Genomic DNA, 21,169 nt, shown 5'->3' with positions numbered 1-21,169 from the left:
TATATTGTATTTTGATTCGGTCCCCCACCTGCCAATCGTCCCAATGTTCAGTATGGAAAGGTTTACAGCCACACTCAACATCCACATTTTAAACTCAAACTATGTGGAAGTCAGTGTAAGGCGCTCTAAAATTAGAATGAGGGAGAGAAAGGTTCTTCCATTCCTTCCGTTTTAAGTCCCGTTCTTGCCCATGACCCATGTCCACCTGGGAGCTAGACGGAGGCCCAGCCTCAGACTTCTACTGGACCAATTAAACAAAGCTTAGTCCTCAGACCAGGCCAGAGAGTCCCAGGAACACTCACTCTAACTGAAGGACACCTGAATACATCTAGACCCTAAACACACTGCTCAGAGGGTTGTCATACTACCTCCCAGAGGCAGCATGCATATATATACAACAGTTTTATCTATCTGTATATATATATATATATATATATATATATATATATATATATATATATATATATATATATATATATATATATATATATATATATATATATATATAATAGCTGTGACAACAGTTTTGTCTCCTCTGTGTGTACCATCCTAAAACATTCAGAGCACCTTCAGGTTTTGATGTATTCAAATCCCATACATCCAACATGTTGTGACGACTTATCAAAGTCTTTTTCTCTTTTGGTTTGGTTAAGTAATGTTGGTACACTTCTCAGAAGAACCTCTACATGATTAAGTCTGTTGGTTAGGGGAATGGATGGACTGTCTGTGTTGGACCATTGAGTGTATAACACCCTGTGCTCACAGAAACTCAAGGGCCTTGCTGAGGTCTCACGCCCTCCTTCCTTTAGTAGGACAAGGACTTTAGTGCAAACTCTCGCTGTCTCAGCTAAAGCACTATTTCCAGTGCTATCAGGCTTTATATCCCCAACCAAAACACCCCTTTAATCGAACTCAGAAAATACCCTCCCTAAACCAATTCCTATACCCCGACCCACACACAAAACAGCCATAAAGTTGATTAGAAAAAAGTGAAAAGCTGTAGGGACACCTTTTTTAAGAAGAATTCAACATAAAGACATAAAAGAGAAGCTATTCCATCTACACCATTGATTTTAGTCCACGGAAATAAAGAGAATGTGAACTGATTCTACACAATTTCCTGCATACATATCAAGGGGGTGGGTTTTGTTGGTGTGTGGCTTGGTCAGAGGTGGTCTCATTCTGGATATGTTTAGGATTACTTTCATACCTTTATATCATATACAAGACATGAATAGCAATTTAGGGAGAACTCTATAAGAGTGTACAATGTACAATCAGGGTAGCTTTGGCTTCACCAAGATTAAAGAAATCAAATAGGAATACAACGTGAAATCCCAATATTAAGGCCCAAGAACATTATACGTTTTGATGGCTACATATACTTGAGTGATAACTTAGAACCCCTAACAGATCACCTGACTACGGCTTCTTTCATCAGACCTATTCATATACATGACTATACCCTGAGCTCCTGGCTGTCAGGCTATGCATATCAACCCCTCTCATCTACCTCCTCGTCTTCTACTTGACCTGTGTATATCAAATACCGACAGACTATTGATTTGCATTCTTCTAAGAGAAGGAGTCAACATCCCAGGGAAATAAGGATTTCAACAGAATACACAGCAGTGAAAAGTGATGGAAAAGATGGTTGGGGGTGTGTGGAAGTTTCAAGTATACTCACACACACACACACACACCGTTAGTTAGCCACTACTTGGAAAAGGGTCTATCTGCCGTGCAGTTGGTCTGAAAGTGTCTGACTGCGTTCACTTCTCTGTGATAATATGTGGAGCTAAGAAGGGAGCTGGTGAACAGATGGGTGGAGATAGAGTTTGTTTATCCAGGCTTGCCCTGAGACCCTCCAGCCATGCACACACACTCACACCCCCCACTCTGCATTAAGACATGAACATAGACAACTCACTAGAGCTTGTTTTACCAAACCTAACTTCAAGTGCAATCAGTTACATGGGGTTATTTTGTCTTTAAAAAAAATGTTTTTAAGGTCACAAAACATTGTTCGTTTTTTGAACCCGCCTGACTTCTCTTAAGAGACCCGAAACACGCATACATCTTTCTTTTTTGGCAGCTTGTCGTCAAAAACTGAACAAAACCAGAGAACAAGCTTAACGGAACCACTTGCGATGGGGATATTAAGCTAATTCACCTTAGTTTGTTTCAAAGTACCCGTTTCTTTGACAAAAGTGCCTTTCTCAGTAACAAAGTGCATTCAGAACCTGCTTCTTTCCCATTAAGGTGCAAAAGACTGATACTCAGGACACAGCATTGCAGCAATGGCAGGGGAATTCAATCTACAGTCACCGGCACGGCACACTCTCCTTTGCCCCAAAACCAGTGTACAAGTATGGTTAAAAACACAGAGTTGACAAGCCAAGCGACTCAAAACACAAAGACAAACGTGTTCAGATCTATGTGAACCAGTGGCCGTTTCCAAACACACGTCATAAGGCTGTGGAGCAACACCCCACGATCTCTGGTGGCTGCCCTCATGTTTTTTTACCCACTATAATGGCTGCCTGGCTTTTAGTGCACTGGCAGTTTGGGGAGCATGTTTCAACGTGTCCACAACTGGAGGAGCTGCTGACACTCCCAGCCCAAGTCTAGTGAGTGAGTCAGAGAAAAGACCCTGGCTGCCACACACACCAACACCTAGCAGCAGTCCGGTCAGCCACCGACCAGACCTCCTCTACTCAGGGCTCTATAATACCATGTACTCCACAAGCTGGTTTTGGGGCGATGGAGAACTAAAGTGAGAGAGAGAAAACGTCTGATTTGAACCCGTTCTGCCTGGAAAAGTGGCTGTGCCGGGGAGATTATATTTTGGAATGCAACAGACATTGTGAAATCCCCCTCCCCTCAACCTGCCTCACCCTGCAGCTGTGTGCTTATTTGGCCTCCCAACTTGGACAGGTATTTATTGCTCTCTTCATCACACAGGTTGCCTCATGGTTTCGTGGTCCCTAGGGCAAAAAAGATTGGAATAAGCACTAACACACACCTTTTCTCAACAACCTCCTTTAAATATACCTCTCTCTGTGGGATCTCTTTAGTGAAGCTGTGCAAACGTATATATCTCGGTCTATCCCTGCTTTTCCTCTTTCAACCTGCTGTTGGTTAGAGGACAGATCCTGTCAGAACTGCACAAAGTTAACCACATAGTATCGCTTCTACCTTCAGGCAGGAACTCTATATACATCTCAATCAAGTGTTAAGTTTAGGACCAATGGGTTTCATTTCACAAATTCAATATATTCTAACATTCATATAGTTTCCTTTCTCTTTTACCCACAAGCTTCACTCTGTGAGAAATCTGACGTCAAGCCGAAGGAAACCCCGATTGGTAAGCTAATATACCTCCGCATTAAATCATCACCACCTAATGTGTATATCTATATATATACACACACGCATGTATACAAATGTAAAGTGTCAAGTACCCAAAGCAGTCACTCAAAAAAGGGACAAACGACAATAACAAAGACAAATCAAAAAGAAAATAGAAATGAAATGTCAGGGTTGTGAGGGCTAAGAGTCAATGACGTGGTCAAGCCGAACGGCACCATGGCCATGGTAGTGCTTCAGAAACACACCCCCTCCTCCCCTCGCGTTCCCTACCCCTGCAATGGAAGAGCCCCCCAAACGTGGATTCGACTCGACATTTAAAAAAGATGAACCATAGATTTTTAAAATATATTTTATCGAGTAAGTAACACTTAAATCAAACCCTTGTCTGATTCTTTCTGAAGCCTTTAGAAAAAAGGAAGCTGCATCAGAGGTGTGGGTAAGTTAATCTTGCATATATTGCCATATTCTGACAATACTGTTTCTATGGTAACTGTACATTTTAGAACTGCAAAAGAATAGAAAAGGATTGGTTGCTTTCCATCTGAATATGAGAGATTACACTCCGTTCACCCCTGCAGCAGTTAGTAGGTGTGGGACACCTCATCGTTTGGCTCTGAATTCAAAACCTATTTTAACTGCATAGTTTGCTCAGGGCTTTCTGTTGTTTTGTTATGCATATAAAGCATTTTTGCCAAATGTATAAAAACCTAGATCAGACAGACATGACCCAGAAAGGAGACATCATGGGTGTGTGATTTGAAGCGTTCTTTGCTATTGAACAGAACACTGACTCATGTGTGTCTGTTGTGTCTACTGTTTCCTAAAGCAAAGAAATAAAAGAAACTGAAAATATTAGATTTGTGACACCCTGATTTGGTTTATAGAGAAATAGTTAGTTGTGTTTTTTGTTTTTTGCCTTAGCGTGTTTTTTTTTTTTTTCCGGCAGCGGCCCCTCCACGGGCCAAGTATGACTATGGCGTCCAGCGTCCCTCCCCGTCTCCCTGCCTCAGTGCCCCGGCTCCTCTGGCCTCTCCTGGGGCTGGGGACTGTGTGCATGGACCCTGGAGGCCCCCTCTGCCGAGGCTGCCTCCATGCGCCGTCTCTCCCTGCCACTGCGAGGGCCGGGGCCCACCAGCCCCATGGAGGCCTCCAGGAGCCCGGGGTCCCGTACCCGAGGCTTGCGGCCCCGGCGGGAGGGGATACCGTTGCAGCCGTCCTTCTTGAGGTGGCGGTGCAGGTGGTCTGAACGCACAAAAGTCTTAAAGCAGCTGGAGCACTGGTAGGGCCGCAGGCCTGTGTGCACGCGCATGTGGTTCTTCAGGTCGTAGTTGTGGGCGAACGCAGCACCGCACTGCGTACACAGGTAAGGCTTCTCTCCCGTATGCTTACGCATGTGAACCTTGAGCTTGTCCTGCCTGCGGAGGAAGAACACAGAGGCTCAGTCCAAGACAACAGAGAATTGATTAGTACAGTAGGAACTCTGATAGCAACAAGGGTAGTTAAAGTACTAAGTAAACTACTACTATTAACCAAACAATAAGAATCACAATCTTATACACATTTTCACAGCCATTTCTGTCTTGTATATTTCAGAAAAATAACCATTTGAACCATGTCTTTATTGACATTGATAAAAAGTATAAAATGTTCCAAAACGTAGCTATTTATCTTTGCAATATGTGACACAGTACACCTGGTTATATTGAGGAACGTGTGATCTTAAAGTAAGGTGTTTGGCGTGGGCAGGGTTGCGGCCACGAGTGATTGATTTAGTCCATTTGTTTATTGTTGGACATAAGACTGTAAAAACAACAGCAAATCAGCCCCAAGTGATTTTCATTTTTGGAAATCTTTCCAAAGTATTCCAAAGAGAATCTATGCGATCTCATACAAATGTAAGCAAGGTTTGAAATTATTATGTTTTAGTCAAATATTATCTCTGGGCTTCTTGCGGTCAATTTGCAGTCTACAAATGACTTGCCATTATGTTCCGGCCCCCTGACCCTTCACTCAATAACAGCTTTGCCCGCTGATAAATCTAGTTGATGATCCCTGGCCTTGGGTGAACATGCCTATGGAGGCAGTTTGTCTCCCTGTGTCTATCTCCTTCACTATAACAGCTGATGGACCACTCCCAGGTATTTATTTCGTACTTTTTACTGCACTAAGGATATTATCGCTTGGATAACCTTGTGGCACAGCAGTCTAAGGCACTCCATTTCAGTGCCAGAGGTGCCACTACAGACCCTGTTTCGATCCTGGGCTGTATCACAATCACATAGGGACTCCCATAGGGGAGGGTTTGGCCGGGGTAGGCCGTCATTGTAAAATAAGAATTTGTTCTTAACGGAATTTCCTAGTTAAATAAAGGTTAAATAAAAATGGTAATTATTGTTTCTTTTTCAGTCTTTATGCAGAGTGCACTGCACAGAACACCGGAATAATTATCATTGTGAAATATGACTGGATTAATGTAATGTTTGTCTGTGTCAATTAATCCCCTAAAGGGTGGGTTGCCAAATGGCGAGATTGACACAGATTTTTGTCTTTATTCATTCAGTCATTCCAGGTTGTTTACTCTGCCATGGCAGCCAGGTCATCTGAGGATAGACCATAAACTTCACATCTTTATCTACAACATTTCTCAAAGCACACGTAGAGACCCGGCCCAGAGCTCAACGTTCAGTGTGGCTGGGTTCACGGGAAATCTATTTCTGGGGCAGATACCTTCACACACTAATACCTGGAAGGTGGAAATCCAATAAATAAAAAATGCTGGTGAACGAAGCACGTATAGGCAGATACACTCACTGACCTTAAACTACACACCACCCACCCCACCTCTATACACACAGTGACACAAAGTAGCACAATGACAGAGGTGAATTATTTAAAGGGCAGGAGGAGTGATTTATTAGTGCGAGAGCAGCACACTCTTAACCCTGATCAAACAGGATTAAGATTACAATACCACCTTCCCTTCTCAGTGTACTGGCGACCGGCTGAATTTAGACGCCACATTTAGATCAGGCACGCCCACCCGCCCGCCTGCGCAAAGGGTCCTGGGTATATCCAGTGTGCATCTATTTCCAATGCAAGTCCCTTGATTAATGAATTAAGGGGATGGTTTCAAGGAAGAGATGGTGCTCTTAAATATGGGAAAACTACCCTCAACCCCTCCCCTCCCCTCTCCTCTCCTCGCCTCTCCTCTCCTCTCCTCGCCTCTCCTCGCCTCTCCTCCCCTCCCCTCCCCTCCCCTCCCCTCCCCTCCATCTCTGAAGACTATTTGCCATATCTTTTTTAACTGTGCTGTTTCACAAAAGGATGGGAATAAAAACAAACAAAAAATAACTAATGGAAAAAAAGATTATACAGTATGTAGAAACTGGAAGTAGAAGCCTAAGTGTTGTCAATTAGTTAACTCAAATTAGGGGAGGGGTGAAAGGGTTAGGGGAAAATAATAGAGGAACATATATTTACAAAAAAATTATATACAGTTGAGGTCGGAAGTTGACATACACTTAGGTTGGAGTCATTAAAACTCGTTTTTCAAACACTCCACAAATGTCTTGTAAACAAACTATAGTTTTGGCAAGTCGGTTAGGACAGCTACTTTGTGCATGACACAAGTAATTTATCCAACAATTGTTTACAGACAGATTATTTCACATATAATTCACTGTATCACAATTCCAGTGGGTCAGAAGTTTACATACACCGAGTTGACTGTGCCTCTAAACAGCTTGGAAAATTTCAGAAAATGATGTCATGGCTTTAGAAGCTTCTGATAGGCTAATTGACATAATTTGAGTCAATTAGAGGTGTACCTGTGGATGTATTTCGAGGCCTATCTTCAAACTCAGTGCCTCTTTGCTTGACATCATGGGGAAATCAAAAGAAATCACACCTCTGAAAATAAAATTGAAGACCTCCACAAGTGTTGTTCATCCTTGGGAGCAATTTCCAAGCGCCTGAAGGTACCACGTTCATCTGTACAAACAATAGTACGCAAGTATAAACACCATGGGACCACACAGCCATCATACCGCTCAGGAAGGAGACACCTTCTGTCTCCTAGAGATGAACGTACTTTGGTGCGAAAAGTGCAAATCAATCCCAGAAAAGCAAAGGACCTTGTGAAGATACTGGAGGAAACAGGTACAAAAGTATCTATATCCACAGTAAAAAGTTGTATATCGACATAACCTGAAAGGCCGCTCAGCAAGGAAGAAGCCACTGCTCCAAAACCGCCATAAAAAAAGTCAGACTACTTTTTGGAGAAATGTCCTCTGGTCTGATTTTTTTTTTTTGAACTGGTGGACCACGATTACCATTGTTATGTTTGGAGGAAAAAGGGGGAGGCTTGCAAGCCGAAGAACACCATCCCAACCGTGAAGCATGGGGGTGGCAGCATATTGTGGGGGTGCTTGCTGCAGAAGAGACTGGTGCACTTCACAAAAGATGGCATCATGAGAGAAGAAGATGTGGACATATTGAAGCAACATCTCAAGACATCAGTCAGGAAGTTAAAGCTTGGTCGTAAATGGGTCTTCCAAATGGACAATGACACCAAGCATACTTCCAAAGTTGTGGCAAAATGGCATAAGGAAAACAAAGTCAAGGTATTGGAGCGGCCATCACAAGGCCCTGACCTCAATCCTATAGAAAATGTGTGGGCAGAACTGAAAAAGCGTGTGCAAGCAAGGAGGCCTACAAACCTGACTCAGTTACACCAGCTCTGTCAGGAGGAATGGGTCAAAATTCACCAAACTTATTGTGGGAAGCTTGTGGAAGGCTACCCAAAACGTTTGACCCAAGTTAAACAATTGAAAGGCAAGGTTACCAAATACTAATTGAGTCTATGTAAACTTCTGACTACCTGGGAATGTGATGAAAGAAATAAAAGCTGAAATAAATCATTCTCTACTATTATTCTGACATTTCACATTCTTAAAATAAAGTGGTAATCCTAACTGACCTAAGACAGGCAATATTTACTAGGGTTTAATGTCAGGAATTGTGAAAAAGTGAGTTTAAATGTATTTGGCGAAGGTGTATGTAAACTTTTGACTTCAACTGTACATACAGTACCAGTCAAAAGTTTGGACACACCTACTCATTCCAGGGTTTAATATATTTGTACTATTTTCTATATTGTACAATAATAGTGAAGACATCAAAACTATGAAATAACACATATGGAATCATGTAGTAACCAAAAAAGTGTTAAATCAAAATATATTTGAGGTTCTTCAAAGTAGCCACCCTTTGCCTTGATGACAGCTTTGAACACTCTTGGCATTCTTTCAACCAGCTTCACCTGGAATGCTTTTCCAACAGTCTTGAAGGAGTTCCCACATATGCTGAGCACTTGTTGGCTGCTTTCCCTTCACTCTGCGGTCCAACTCATCCCAAACCATCTCAATTGGGTTGAGGTCGGGTGATTGTTGAGGCAAAGTCATCTGATGCAGCAGTCCATCACTCTCCTTCTTGGTCAAATAGCCCTTAGATAGCCTGGAGGTGTGTTTTGGGTCATTGTCCTGTTGAAAAACAAATGATAGTCCCACTAAGCACAAACCAGATGGGATGGTGTATTGCTGCTGAATGATGTGGTAGCCATGCTGGTTAAGTGTGCATTGAATTCTAAATTAATCACAGACTGTGTTAACAGCAAAGCACCCCCACACCATCACACCTCCTCCTCCATGCTTCATGGTGGGAACCACACATGCGGTTATTATCCATTCACCTACTCTACGTCTCACAAAGACATGGCGGTTGGAATCAAAAATATCAAATTTGAAAATCTGACCAAAGGATACATTTCCACAGGTCTAAAGTCTATTCTCATGTTTCTTGGCCCAAGCAAGTCTCTTCTTATTATTGGTGTCCTTTAGTAGTGGTTTCTTTGCAGCAATTCAACCATGAAGGCTTGATTCATGCAGTCTCCTCTGAACAGTTGATGTTGAGATGTGTCTGTTACTTGAACTCTGTGAAGCATTTATTTGGGCTGTAATTTCTGAGGCTGGTAACTCTAATGAACTTATCCTCTGCAGCAGAGGTAACTGTGGGACTTCCTTTCCTGTGGCAGTCCTCATGAGAGGCAGTTTCATCACAGCACTTGAGGGTTTTTGCGACTGCACTAGAAGAAAACTTTCCACGTTCTTGAAATGATCCGTATTGACTGACTGTGTCTTAAAGTAATTATGGACTGTCATCTGTCTGATTATTTGAGCTGTTCTTGCCATAATATTGACTTTGTCTTTTACCAAATAGGGCTATCTTCTGTATACCACCCCTGCCTTGTTACAACACAACTGATTGGCTAAAACGCATTAACAAGGAAAGAAATTCCACAAATTAACAAGGCACACCCTTTAATTGAAATGTATTCCAGGTGACTGCCTCATGAATCTGGTTGAGAGAATGCCAAGCGTGTGCAAAGCTGTCATCAAGGCAAAGGGTGGTTACTTTTAAGAATCTCATAGAAAATATGTTTTGATTTGTTTAACACTTTTTTTGGTTACTACATGATTCCATATGTGTTATTTCATATGTTTGGTGTCTTCACTATTATTCTACAATGCAGAAAACAGTACAAATAAATGAGTAGGTGTGTCAGTTTTTGACTGGTACTGTATATATTTACAAAATAATATATGGGGGACTGGAAATTATGCAGACAGTTACATTGATGGAAGCTACAATCCAGTTGCAATATTAAAGCTGATCAACCCCCTAAAAAACTAAGAATAATGATCTACCCCCTAAAAAAATAAGAATAATGATCTACCCCCTAAAAAAAAAAAAATTGCATACAGGGAAACCAGTAATTGTAGTACACACTGGCCTGTAGCTGGCTGGGCTGTCTGAGCAGGGGCAGATTTCATTAACTGGCTAGGGACTGGGAGAGAGAGAATGCCGGTCGGTTCTGCCGTGGGCAATAATCAACAAACTCAGGGATCAGTAAGTTCAAAACAAATTACGGCATTGGCACAGATAGGGCACCACTCTGCTTTTAACCTCACTGCCTGTATCAGAACAAACATTTTATAGCAGCCTCCTCCTCGGATAGCCTGTTATACCACCCCCCCGTTAACATTCCAGGACTTTGCCATGAGCCCCGTCTCTATAAAACACATCTTTATGACACTCTGTCCCTATTCACTAGAAGAAATATGTTCATCTCTGACTAAAGTTTTCCAGAAAGGTCTTGGCAAAATGATCCATATTATTACATGGGGCGGGGGAGGGACATCTAGGAGATCATTTGTTTCCTATGCTATCAACAATGTTTCTCACTTTGTTTTCAGGATAGTGAAGTAATTCATTGACATCTAGCAAACATTTGGCTAAAGTAGCTATTGCTAAGCAGGAGTGTCCTTGGCTGTGGGACAACAGTGGTCTTGTTTTTCCTCCAGCCCTCTTCCTGACCATGAGTAGGTGTGACATGGGTGGTCAGTGCATTAATTGGGGCGTACCTGGTGAAGCGCACTTTGCAGATGGCGCACTCGTAGGGCTTCTCTCCCGTGTGCGTGCGGATGTGGCGGGGTAGCTTGCCTGCACCCTGGATGACTTTGGAGCAGATTGGGCACTTCTGGAAGGCCTTGGAGCGCATCTTCCTCTCCCCTCCACCCCCTCCTCTCTCTTCTCTCCTCCTCCTCCTCCTCCTCTTCCTCCCCTCTCTCCTCCCCCTCTATCTTGGCTGGAGCCTCCCCGTGTCGCCCAGAGGGGCAGCAGTCCCTGTGAGACGGCGGCGTCCTCATGCTGTGTGCTGTTAAAGTAATTCAAGTAAAACTCCACGTCCGGGTCCTCCCCCTCCCCCAGCTCCTCTCCGGCCGCGGCCCGCTCCTTCTGCCTCTCGATGGAGTCCATCATCTGCTGCAGGAGTGCGCTGGCCGAGCCTCTCTCCCCATCCCGCATGCCATCTTCCTCCTCCGGCTCCAGTTTGGGCTTCGTGGGGAGGAAGAAATGGCCATTCTGGGCAGGGGCGTAGAAAGAGGCCCCTGGCCCCCCTCCATTCCCCCTGGCCCAGGTCAGCATGTCCCTGCGGTTCTCAGAGTGCTCCACCTTTACTTCGTCCTCCTCGTCGTCCTCCTCATCATCTGGGTCCTGTGTGGGGGCCTGGGCAAGGTCCAGGGGAGAGCAGAAGTCGCTGGGGCCCCCGGGGACCCCATTGCTGTGGGACCTTTTGCCATGGTTAAAGTGCAGGTGTGTGGGCATGTCCCTGAGCTCTGGCGTGCTGCAGCTGCTGCTCCAGTGGGCCCCTCTCTGGAAGTATTCTAGATACTCCCGGGCCCGCAGTCGATTCCCCTGCTGCCCCCATCCTCCTCCACCCTTCCCACCATCCCCCATCATCATCATCATCATCATCCTCCTCTCCTCGCTCACTGCCCGCCTATGAAAAAACAAAACAGGATTTCATAACTTTCACACACTCACAATCGTACTCAGACACACACAAAACAGAAAGACACATGACCATGAATATGACCACGCCACTTCTATTCTACATTTTGAAGCGTAGTATGTAACTGCAATATGCTTTGTCTATATAATGCAGCTTGTGAAAGAGCACGCTGTCCTGAGACTCAGACTGGTGTTGGCCCAGCACGGGTAAGTGTTAAATGTTTAGTGTTATTGTGACCCCAGGGTGTGGATGTGTGTTTGGCAGTGTGAGAGTGAGAGAGAGATAGATTAATGAAGAGCATGATGTAAGCGTGCTGACTATGTGATGGCCAAAGACTGATGATGGAGTGTTTGTTTGGTAGAGTGACGCGATGACAGAGGTTGTGTGGTAAGTGGTCTGTGGCGGCGCAGTTGGATGGAAATCCAGCATGGCATTTACAACGCAATAGTTATAACTCAAAACAAGAGAGGTTTGACTGATTTCCACATAGGTCGTACTGAATACATGTATTTTAACTGTAAGTCTCTTTAGATAAAATCATTTGTTAAGTGACTATATTTCGATGCAGATCTACCCGCAGGACATACTAGTAAAGGCCATGTGATGGGATGTAATGATAGGACAGAGACTGTCGACGGAATGTTAAGATAGTGTTGTCATGATGACCAGCCTACCGGTGGGGAGAGGAGCACTTTGGTGTCCAGCAGGTGAGTGCAGACTTCCTGGACGGGCAGGATCTCCAGCAGGCGGGCGGCAGCCAGGATGTCTCCCACGGAGGTGTGACTGATCGTTAGCGTGGCTGTATAGGCAAAGTCCAGCAGGGCGCCCAGGGCCTCGGCCGCCACAAAGTCTATGGTGTAGACGTTCTGCTGGCTGGCGGTTGGGCCCGAGGTGAACAACTTGTGGAAGTAGGAGCTGCAGGAGGCCAGGACCGAACGGTGGGCAGTGAATTCCTTCTCCTGGGTGATCAGGAGCACGTCGCACAGAAGGCCGCTGAGGCGCTGCTTGTTCAGGCTGCCCAGGATGTCTGCGCTGTGCTCGGGGAAGGGGATGCCCACTGGGCCTTCCTCCGCCGCTTCCCCTCCCCCCCCACCCCTGAGCCGCCGCCCACCCCTCCCACCGGCTCCCGACGACATCTTCCACCAGCCTGCCGCCGAGCCGCCAATCACAGCCGCCGCCCGCGTGTCCGTCCTGCCGTCTGTCCGTCTGCCTGTCTGAGGGAGGAAGAGAAGGAGAGGATCAGTTCTCAGTCTTTAAGACACACATATGCCCAGTTCAATTGCTAGGTAATACTCCTTAGGATTGGGTAGGCACAGTATTACAGTAGCAATGCACGGTAGGTAAGGGCTGGGGGTTATTTTGAAATTACAGTAATTTCAATGTGCTCCGACAGGCTTCAGCCATCACACCGGAGACAACACATGAAAATAACATTGGCAAGAGTTGCATGTGGGCAATTTCACAGTTACGGAATTAGTCTGACTCCAATTTTATACTTTAAAAAGTTAAACAAACCGTAAAACTCTATACGCAAGGACTACTTTGAACAATGTACACAGAACATTTCACAAAAACATATTTATTGGCAGAATTGAATTATGGTAAAATCCCCCTTTTTATGAGACTACGTTTTCCAAAAACTCTTTAAATATCTGCTCCGAATTAAAATTAAAAAAAATGCCTGCAGAAAGAATGGGGTGTCAGCTATGGTATATTGAGTTTTTTAAAAAAGTATATTTTGGTTATTGAACTACAGTAAGTGCAGTGGATTTACAACCGTTAATGGAATTACGGTAACAGAATTAGATCATGGTTCCTGATCTGTACTATACAGAAATGCATCATTCTGGATATGAATATAATTATCTTCATTGTGATGTATCCAGAAGGTAGGGAATATGCAATATCCTTCTTTTGCCTATTTGGTTGTTATTCTAACGAGCTCCTCCCCGAATAAGACCACATTTGGTTGGTCCAGACCACACTAAATCTGAACCAGTCATAGATATCCATGTTTCACAGTAAAGTACAGTAAATATGTTCAGTACACTACATAACACTGTACTCATGTGTTCTACTCAACTGTATAGTACTGTACAGTGTTGGTTAGTGCCATTCAGCATTAGGTAGGATGATTTTTATTACAGCATATTGGATGACTGTCATTCATATTTCATTCACCAGTTCAATGTAACATTGACAGGTTTAGGCTACTACATGATACTTTAATTTGCCCAATACCCATGAGGTTGCTACAACCTAGGCTATGAATTAAAGTTTACAACATAAGTGCACAGGTCAAGAGACAAATGAGAGTAATCAAGGTGAAAGACAGTGACCCGTTCAATACCACCTTGCACACTCTCACCTGCATCTAACTGGGGTGTAATCATTAGCCCAAACCGTTACAAAACCTTCCGTTTCTATTGGATCAATTCTTCTAGGTTCCTCCCCGTTTCGTTTGCTTCCATTTAAGAAATATTTTGCAACAGAATGGGTGGAATGACTACACCCACTGATCACCCTCACACAATTGACTTTCCTCTGACCATTTCACTTTGCTTGTGTACTCTACTTTTCTGTACTGTTCTCTGTATTGGTTGGTTCAGATTTGGTCCGGCCAGAGCGGAACCGACCAAATTTCAACTACTTTTCAACGTCCATGGACGTCCGGGATCAGTCGGTGCTCAGTGGTTGAGGATGCTTGTTACGGTAAATGGAAAGAGGGTAGGTGGTAGCTGTAATGGTACCTGTCAGTAAGAGCTGGGAGAGGTGACATTAACTGGAGAGAGAAGAGGCAGAGGGAGGTTGTCCAGACTATTTTCAGTCTTGCTTTGACCACCAGACGACAGAAAGAAAAGTTATGAGCTGAACATAACAGTATGCCAGTGGAAGGGAGGACAGTAACAGGTGAACCAACTGTGGTTTTTGGCAACTATGATTTCCCATTGTAGCCAATTCAATTATAGTAATTCCGTTACTGATTTATTATTAGTGAAAAACAATTGGTAGGTCTACCTTTCCTTGTTACTTCTGTGAACTTTCCTTGTCCTCCCTCATGAGAGAGAGAAATGACAAAATATCTTAAAGATATGTAGGTTTGCGGAAACGGAATTACAAGACTCAAAAGGCAATGATTTTTAAGGTAAATTATTTCTCCAAAACAAAATATACAGTAAGTGTTGATATTCGTTGGCAGGGGTCTTTTCATCAACATTGTGTTTTAATGTACAGTTGAAGTCGGAAGATTACATACACTTTAGTTTTTCACTCCACATCTTCTAGAGATGAACGCACTTTGATGCGAAAAGTGCAAATCAATCCCAGAACAACAGCAAAGGACCATGTCTTCACAAGGAAACAGGTACAAAAGTATCTATATCCACAGTAAAATGAGTCCTTTATCGACATAACCGGAAAGGCCGCTCAGCAAGGAAGAAGCCACTGCTCCAAAACCGCCATAAAAAAGCATGACTATAGTTTGCAATTGCACATGGGGACAAAGTCTGTACTTTTTGGAGAAATGGCCTCTGGTCTGATGAAACAAAATATAACTGTTTGGCCATATTGACCATTGTTATGTCTGGAGGAAAAGGGGGAGGCTTGTAAGCCGAAGAACACCATCCCAACCGTGAAGCATGGGGGTGGCAGCCTCATGTTGTGTGGGTGCTCTGCTGCAGGAGGGACTGGTGCACTTCACTAAATAGATGCCATCATGAGGAAAGAACATGATGTGGATATATTGAAGCAACATCTCAAGACATCAGTCAGGAAGTTAAAGCTTGGTTGCAAATGGCTCTTCCAAATGGACAATGACACCAAGCATACTTCCAAAGTTGTGGCAAAATGGCTTAAGGACAACAAAGTCAAGGTATTGGAGTGGCCATCACAAAGCCCTGAGCCACAAAGCCCTGGGCCAAAATTCACCTAACTTATTGTGGGAAGCTTGTGGAAGGATACCTGAAACATTTGACCCAAGTTAAACAATTTAAAGGCAATGCTACCAAATACTAAATAAGTGTACTTCTGACCAACTGGGAATGTAATGAAATAAATTATTCTCTCTACTATTCTGACATTTCACATTCTTAAAATAAAAGTGGTGATCCTAATTGACCTAAAACAATTTTTACTAGGATTAAATGTCAGAAATTGTGAAAAACTGATTTTAAATATATTTGGCTAAGGTGTTTGTAAACTTCCGACTTCAACTATGCCTTCATTTCTCAAAAATATAGACTCAGCTTTCATTTGACACCCAATTAGATATGCTCTAATGAACTTCCCATCAGTGCTCATTGGTCCTTACAGATTGAAACATTGCTCACTAATATCACAATACCGTGGCTTGTCATTGCAAGTAATGGACCGGTTTTGACTCTGCTCACTCTGATACTAAAGATCAAACAACTATTAAATCACGTCAGAGTTATTATGGGCTGGTGACTGTGAAGAATCCAAAGTTTTCCACAGTATGACACACTTTTTATGAACTCAGTCCGGCTTTCAACTTACTCTTGAAAGTTGTAATAGTAGAATGCCATTTCGAAATTGGGACGTGCATAATCAGTTTACCTCTTGTCATGTCTGTCACTTTATACCTTAAACATCAGGCCCCAAATGATGATGTTGAAACATCATCAACGTACAACACTACAGTTACCATGATTTCACTGACCATCAGCTATTGGCAGACATTGTATTTACAGACCAATCTAATAGAAACTATAGCTATGGCATACATCCTTCAGTGTTGAATTAGCTGGAACGCTGGATATATTGGCCCACTGCTGAACCTATTACCATGAGAGAGAGTGAAGGGCAGTTTAAGGGAGAGCAGGGAGGATCAGAGTGCATGCTGGGAGGAGGAGCAGAGGCGGGGCTGTGCATCGCTCTGTCAGTTAGGGTAGGGGGAGGCTGCCGGTTACAGACCCCGTGGAAAAACCCCACTGGAGGATGACACGCACAAGCTGCAAGGGATCGCTATTAAAAAGGGAGGTTGTCAATCCAGTCTGAGCCGGTTACCCCACCCTGTACTGTGTGCCAAGTTTCAGGAAAGGCTGTCCCCTCGCTCACGTGTGCAGGGGGGATTAAAATTATAGACTGCAGCTTGCCTGCGTGGGGGAGGGAGGGGAGGGGGGGCTCAGCAAAGCAAGCCCTCCCTGATTTGTCTATTTACACACACACAAAAAAGCCAGCCCCTCCATTCTCCATCTGCCAGGGAGACCCAGCAGGGGGTGAGGCCAGGGGGTTTATTCTCTAGAAGAGCAATGCATTCAAATGACATTCCTTCAGATCCAGCCTCTTGGTATGTACACTAGACCTGCTCAACCTGGCTGCCTCTCCTCTCCCCTGCTCGGCTCTTTCCCACACCTCCTCACAAAGCTCCACCTCTCTCCACACCTAGAACTCTGGCACTGTGTCAGCACTAACCACAGGTCATACTTAGGTAACGCTCTCTGAGAAGTCAACTCTGGGCACTACGAACATAACTGCCCTTACTCTGCTATTAACTCCACTCCAATACTGTTGACAAAGATTCAAATCGTTAAAACAGACCTGTCAGTCAACTCATGTGTGACATACACACATTGGCCAGTTTAGTAGGTACACCACCCTGTTTAAGAAAATGGTTTTCTCCTACAGTGAGTCAAGTGGCCATGGCTTGCTATATAAAGCAGGCAGAAATGTATGGAGGAATTCAGTTACTGTTCAATTGAACGTTAGAATGGGCAAAACGTGCGACTGAGCGTGGTATGATCATCAGTGCCAGGCGCGTCGGATCCAGTGTCTCAGAAATGTCCGGCCTCCTGGGACTTTCACACACATCTAAGGTTTACAGAGAACGATGTGAACATCAGTCAGCAGCAGCCTGTGGGCGAAAACAGCTCCTTTATGAGAGGTCAAAGGAGAACGTCAAGAATAGCGGAAGCTAAAGGGTGGGCCACAAACAGGCAAATAACGGTGTGCAGAACAGCATGTTGGAACGCCTTGTTATGGATGGGCTGTTGCAGCAGACGATCACACCGGGTTCCACTCCTTTAAGCTAAAAACAAGAAGAAGCGGCTCCAGTGGGCACACGATCACCAACACTGGACAATTGAGGAGTGGAAAAACATTGCCTGGTCCGACGAATCCCGGTTCCTGTTGCATCATGCTGATAGTAGTCAGGATTTGGCGTAACAGCATAAGTCCATGGCCCCATCCTGCCTGGTGTCAATGGTACAGGCTGGTGCCGGTGGTGTAATGGTGTGGGGAATGTTTTCCTGGCACATGTTCGGTTCCTTGATACCAATTGAGCAAAGGTTCAGTTACCCGAAGAATTCAGGTTGTTCTGGAGGCAAAGGGGGTCCGACCTGGCACTAGATGGGTGTATCTAATAGAAAAGTGTTTATACACAGTTTAAGTATGGAAAACCGGTCCATCTGTCTCGTGGTAATCTTAAAACAACAAGCTTGCAGCCTTGCACATGCAAATAATACTGTCCCACTTGGTCCCATTCAGAGTAGTGTGTGTCTTTTATTCATGACACAATGGCCTTTCATTTTGGCTCAAACCCAGTTAGCCTACTCTTTCTCCTTTAACCCTCTACCATTTTGATACGCAACTGACCACACCGCCACTACAACCTCTTCCATTGTCTTCCTGATAAAATTGCCCTGTCTGACATGGGCAAATGTTATTATCCTCCAACTCACATCTGAATATGCTGTGGGAGGGGAGTGAGGGCAGAGAGAGAGGGATAGGGAGAGTCAGAGAGAGAGGGCAACCACAGGGATAACGGTCACGTCCTTCACAGTGTGGAAATAGATCCTGGGTGAGCCTACAGAGACTCAAGTCGAGTCAACCTGCTCTCACTGATGCTGCTGTTTACTGCACCAGGCTGCTGGGCTGGTCCCTGGTGCAATCCTGCTTACACATTATCCCCAGGACATACATGCCTGACCCTGGGTCACACACAGCTCTGTGGAGGGGAGAAGAGGCTGAAAGTAGTTAAAACAGCCCATAATACAGTCCACTGAGGCATCCAGCTGCTCTGTCATGTCCTTTACACAGGAGCTATAGGGAGAGTAAAGGCCCAGGCCAGGAATAACCCACAAAGATGACCCAAGAAAGAAATAGGAAAAACTGTACAAACAAACCTGATCCTGACACCTTCTCATGGCTTGAAACATTCCTTATCACTTATTCATGGCTGTGGGTGAGAGGCTGCAGCACCACACCGTCTCAGTTCCCAGGGCCGCCGCCGACCAAGAGCTGCCTGCCTAGTTCACTGGGTCCCACTCCGCACGCAGAGCGCTGCTTTGCAAGTCAAACCACTACTTACTGCTGCAGATCCCACTCCTCCCCCACCATCACTCAACAATAACCCCTGCGCTTGCGCCAAGCAAACGTTGAGAGCCGCTATCAAGATTAGATTTCGGGGATGATCCAACGCAAGACTAGGACAGGGATCATCAACTAGATTCAGCTGCGGGATCATTTCTTCTTGAACGGTTGGTCGGGGGACGGAACATAATTACAAATCATTTGCAGACTGCAAACTGACCGCAAGAAGCCCAAATCGATATATTTGACTAAAACAATCATTTCCAACCTTGCTTACATATGTATATGATCACATCTCTCTATTATGCGTGGGAATACCTCGGAACACATTTCCAAAATGTAAAATCACTTTGAGCCAATTTCTTGGTGCTTTTACAGTCTTATGTCCAACAATGAAAATTCACAAAAACAATAATTCTATATTTTTGCTTTTTCTCAGAAAACTTGGGGGGCCAAATAAATCCACTGGGCCGCCAGCTGGGGAACCCTGGACCTGAACGTCAACTTTGTTTCAGTTCAATTGGGCTTTTCTTAAAATCTGTGAGAGATAGATGGGCTTCTCCCATTACAGTAGTTACAGTAGTTCCCTTCTTATTTAATGACCATTACAGCGATATGTTGTGGTTAAACCGGTAGTTATAAACGTGGTTATAAACTGGGTGGTGCGTTTTACTGGAAATATCAACTCAGGTCAACTGAAACCCATATCAAAGGATCGACAGTCTGTCCTACACATACCATTCATCCTGGAGTACAATGACTATCAACCTTACCCAGATCAACCTCAGGTGTTCCTTACATGACAAAAATGTATGTCACTTCAACTAAGTTCTTTACTATGATGCTTTTTAAGAGTAGTCAACACCACAATACTTTGTTGCTCTGCTGTGTGTGGGGGATAAGTAGCATATCTGTGAATAACCAAACCAGAGTGAAACAACGAGAGCAGAAGCCAGGGTCTAACTCCTAGAAGCATAGATTGAGTAATATAGATGGACAACAGAGTTCACGTAGGCTGTCTCTCCCTGGCTGACTGTCACGGGATAAGCAGAGCCCCCTGATGATTAGTGACAGGAGTGCATGCAGCCCAGGGAAAGGGAATCACTGGATCGGGTCACAAGGGTTCAAGGTCAAGTCACAGAGGATATTACAGGATAATCGGAAAAGCTATGTGGAGAGGTGGGGGGGGGCTGGACAGTTCCAAGAAGAACTAGATTCTGACTGAGGTTGAGCCTGCCTGGTCTAGTGCTAGTGTGGCTGTGTGAGTCATTACTGCCAGGCTTGCTAGGATAGGAAGCTTGATTGGTCGTATTGGGAGCAAGCAGGAAGAGGGCGAGCAACTGATAAAACTGGAGTTGTGGGGCTGGGCTACTCGACTTGAAACACATCCGACGTCTGCCAAAAATCAGACAATGCCCCTGACTGAAAGGTACTGGGTGAGGCAGTCTTAAAAACTCACAACCTTGACATCAGCCCACGGGATACTGTAAATTGAATGTGTTTCAAAAGTGTCTCAGACTTGAGAAACCTTAGCCACTGTAAGAAACTAACCCCTCACTGCAGGAAGGGTTTGACATCATTATCTTAAATCTTTATATCATGTTTGTCAATAAAAGTTTAGTGCAAGGGGAAGTGGGAGATTTTTATGATTTCATTTCAAAGGTCTAAGTTCCTTTAAGGGTACCATTACCCCAGAGATCGCGAGATAGCTGGTGGAGAGCCACTGTCGGGAATCACTGGCTACTGTATGGGTTTACTGCACCATCCCCCTCCTCCTTGCAAAGTAAAGTAAACCAAAGTGAAGGCTCTACTTGGCTTTCCTTGCCTCTCTCCTCCAGCCTGACTCCCTGCCTCTCTCCTCCAGCCTGACTCCCTGCCTCTCTCCTCCAGCCTGACTCCCTGCCTCTCTCCTCCAGCCTGACTCCCTGCCTCTCTCCTCCAGCCTGACTCCCTGCCTCCCTCCTCCAGCCTGACTCCCTGCCTCCCTCCTCCAGCCTGACTCCCTGCCTCCCTCCTCCAGCCTGACTCCCTGCCTCCCTCCTCCAGCCTGACTCCCTG

General features: G+C 44.6%; 1 protein-coding gene across 1 annotated transcript; it reads right to left on the bottom strand.

The window, feature by feature from the left end:
- Window positions 1-498: 498 nt before the first annotated feature.
- LOC123997247 (zinc finger and BTB domain-containing protein 7A-like) lies at window positions 499-14,156 on the bottom strand. Its single transcript, XM_046301412.1, is given in 6 exon segments — window positions 499-4,787; window positions 10,854-11,059; window positions 11,062-11,730; window positions 11,732-11,770; window positions 12,457-12,996; window positions 14,151-14,156. Coding segments are annotated over 6 exon segments (1,869 nt in total). The 3' UTR covers window positions 499-4,378.
- Window positions 14,157-21,169: the final 7,013 nt, after the last annotated feature.

The sequence above is a fragment of the Oncorhynchus gorbuscha genome, linkage group LG15 (assembly GCF_021184085.1).
Source record: "Oncorhynchus gorbuscha isolate QuinsamMale2020 ecotype Even-year linkage group LG15, OgorEven_v1.0, whole genome shotgun sequence".
Taxonomy (NCBI): Eukaryota; Metazoa; Chordata; class Actinopteri; order Salmoniformes; family Salmonidae; genus Oncorhynchus; species Oncorhynchus gorbuscha.
The sequence above is the reverse complement of the archived record's forward strand: the minus strand, read 5'-3'. Positions and strand labels throughout refer to the sequence as shown.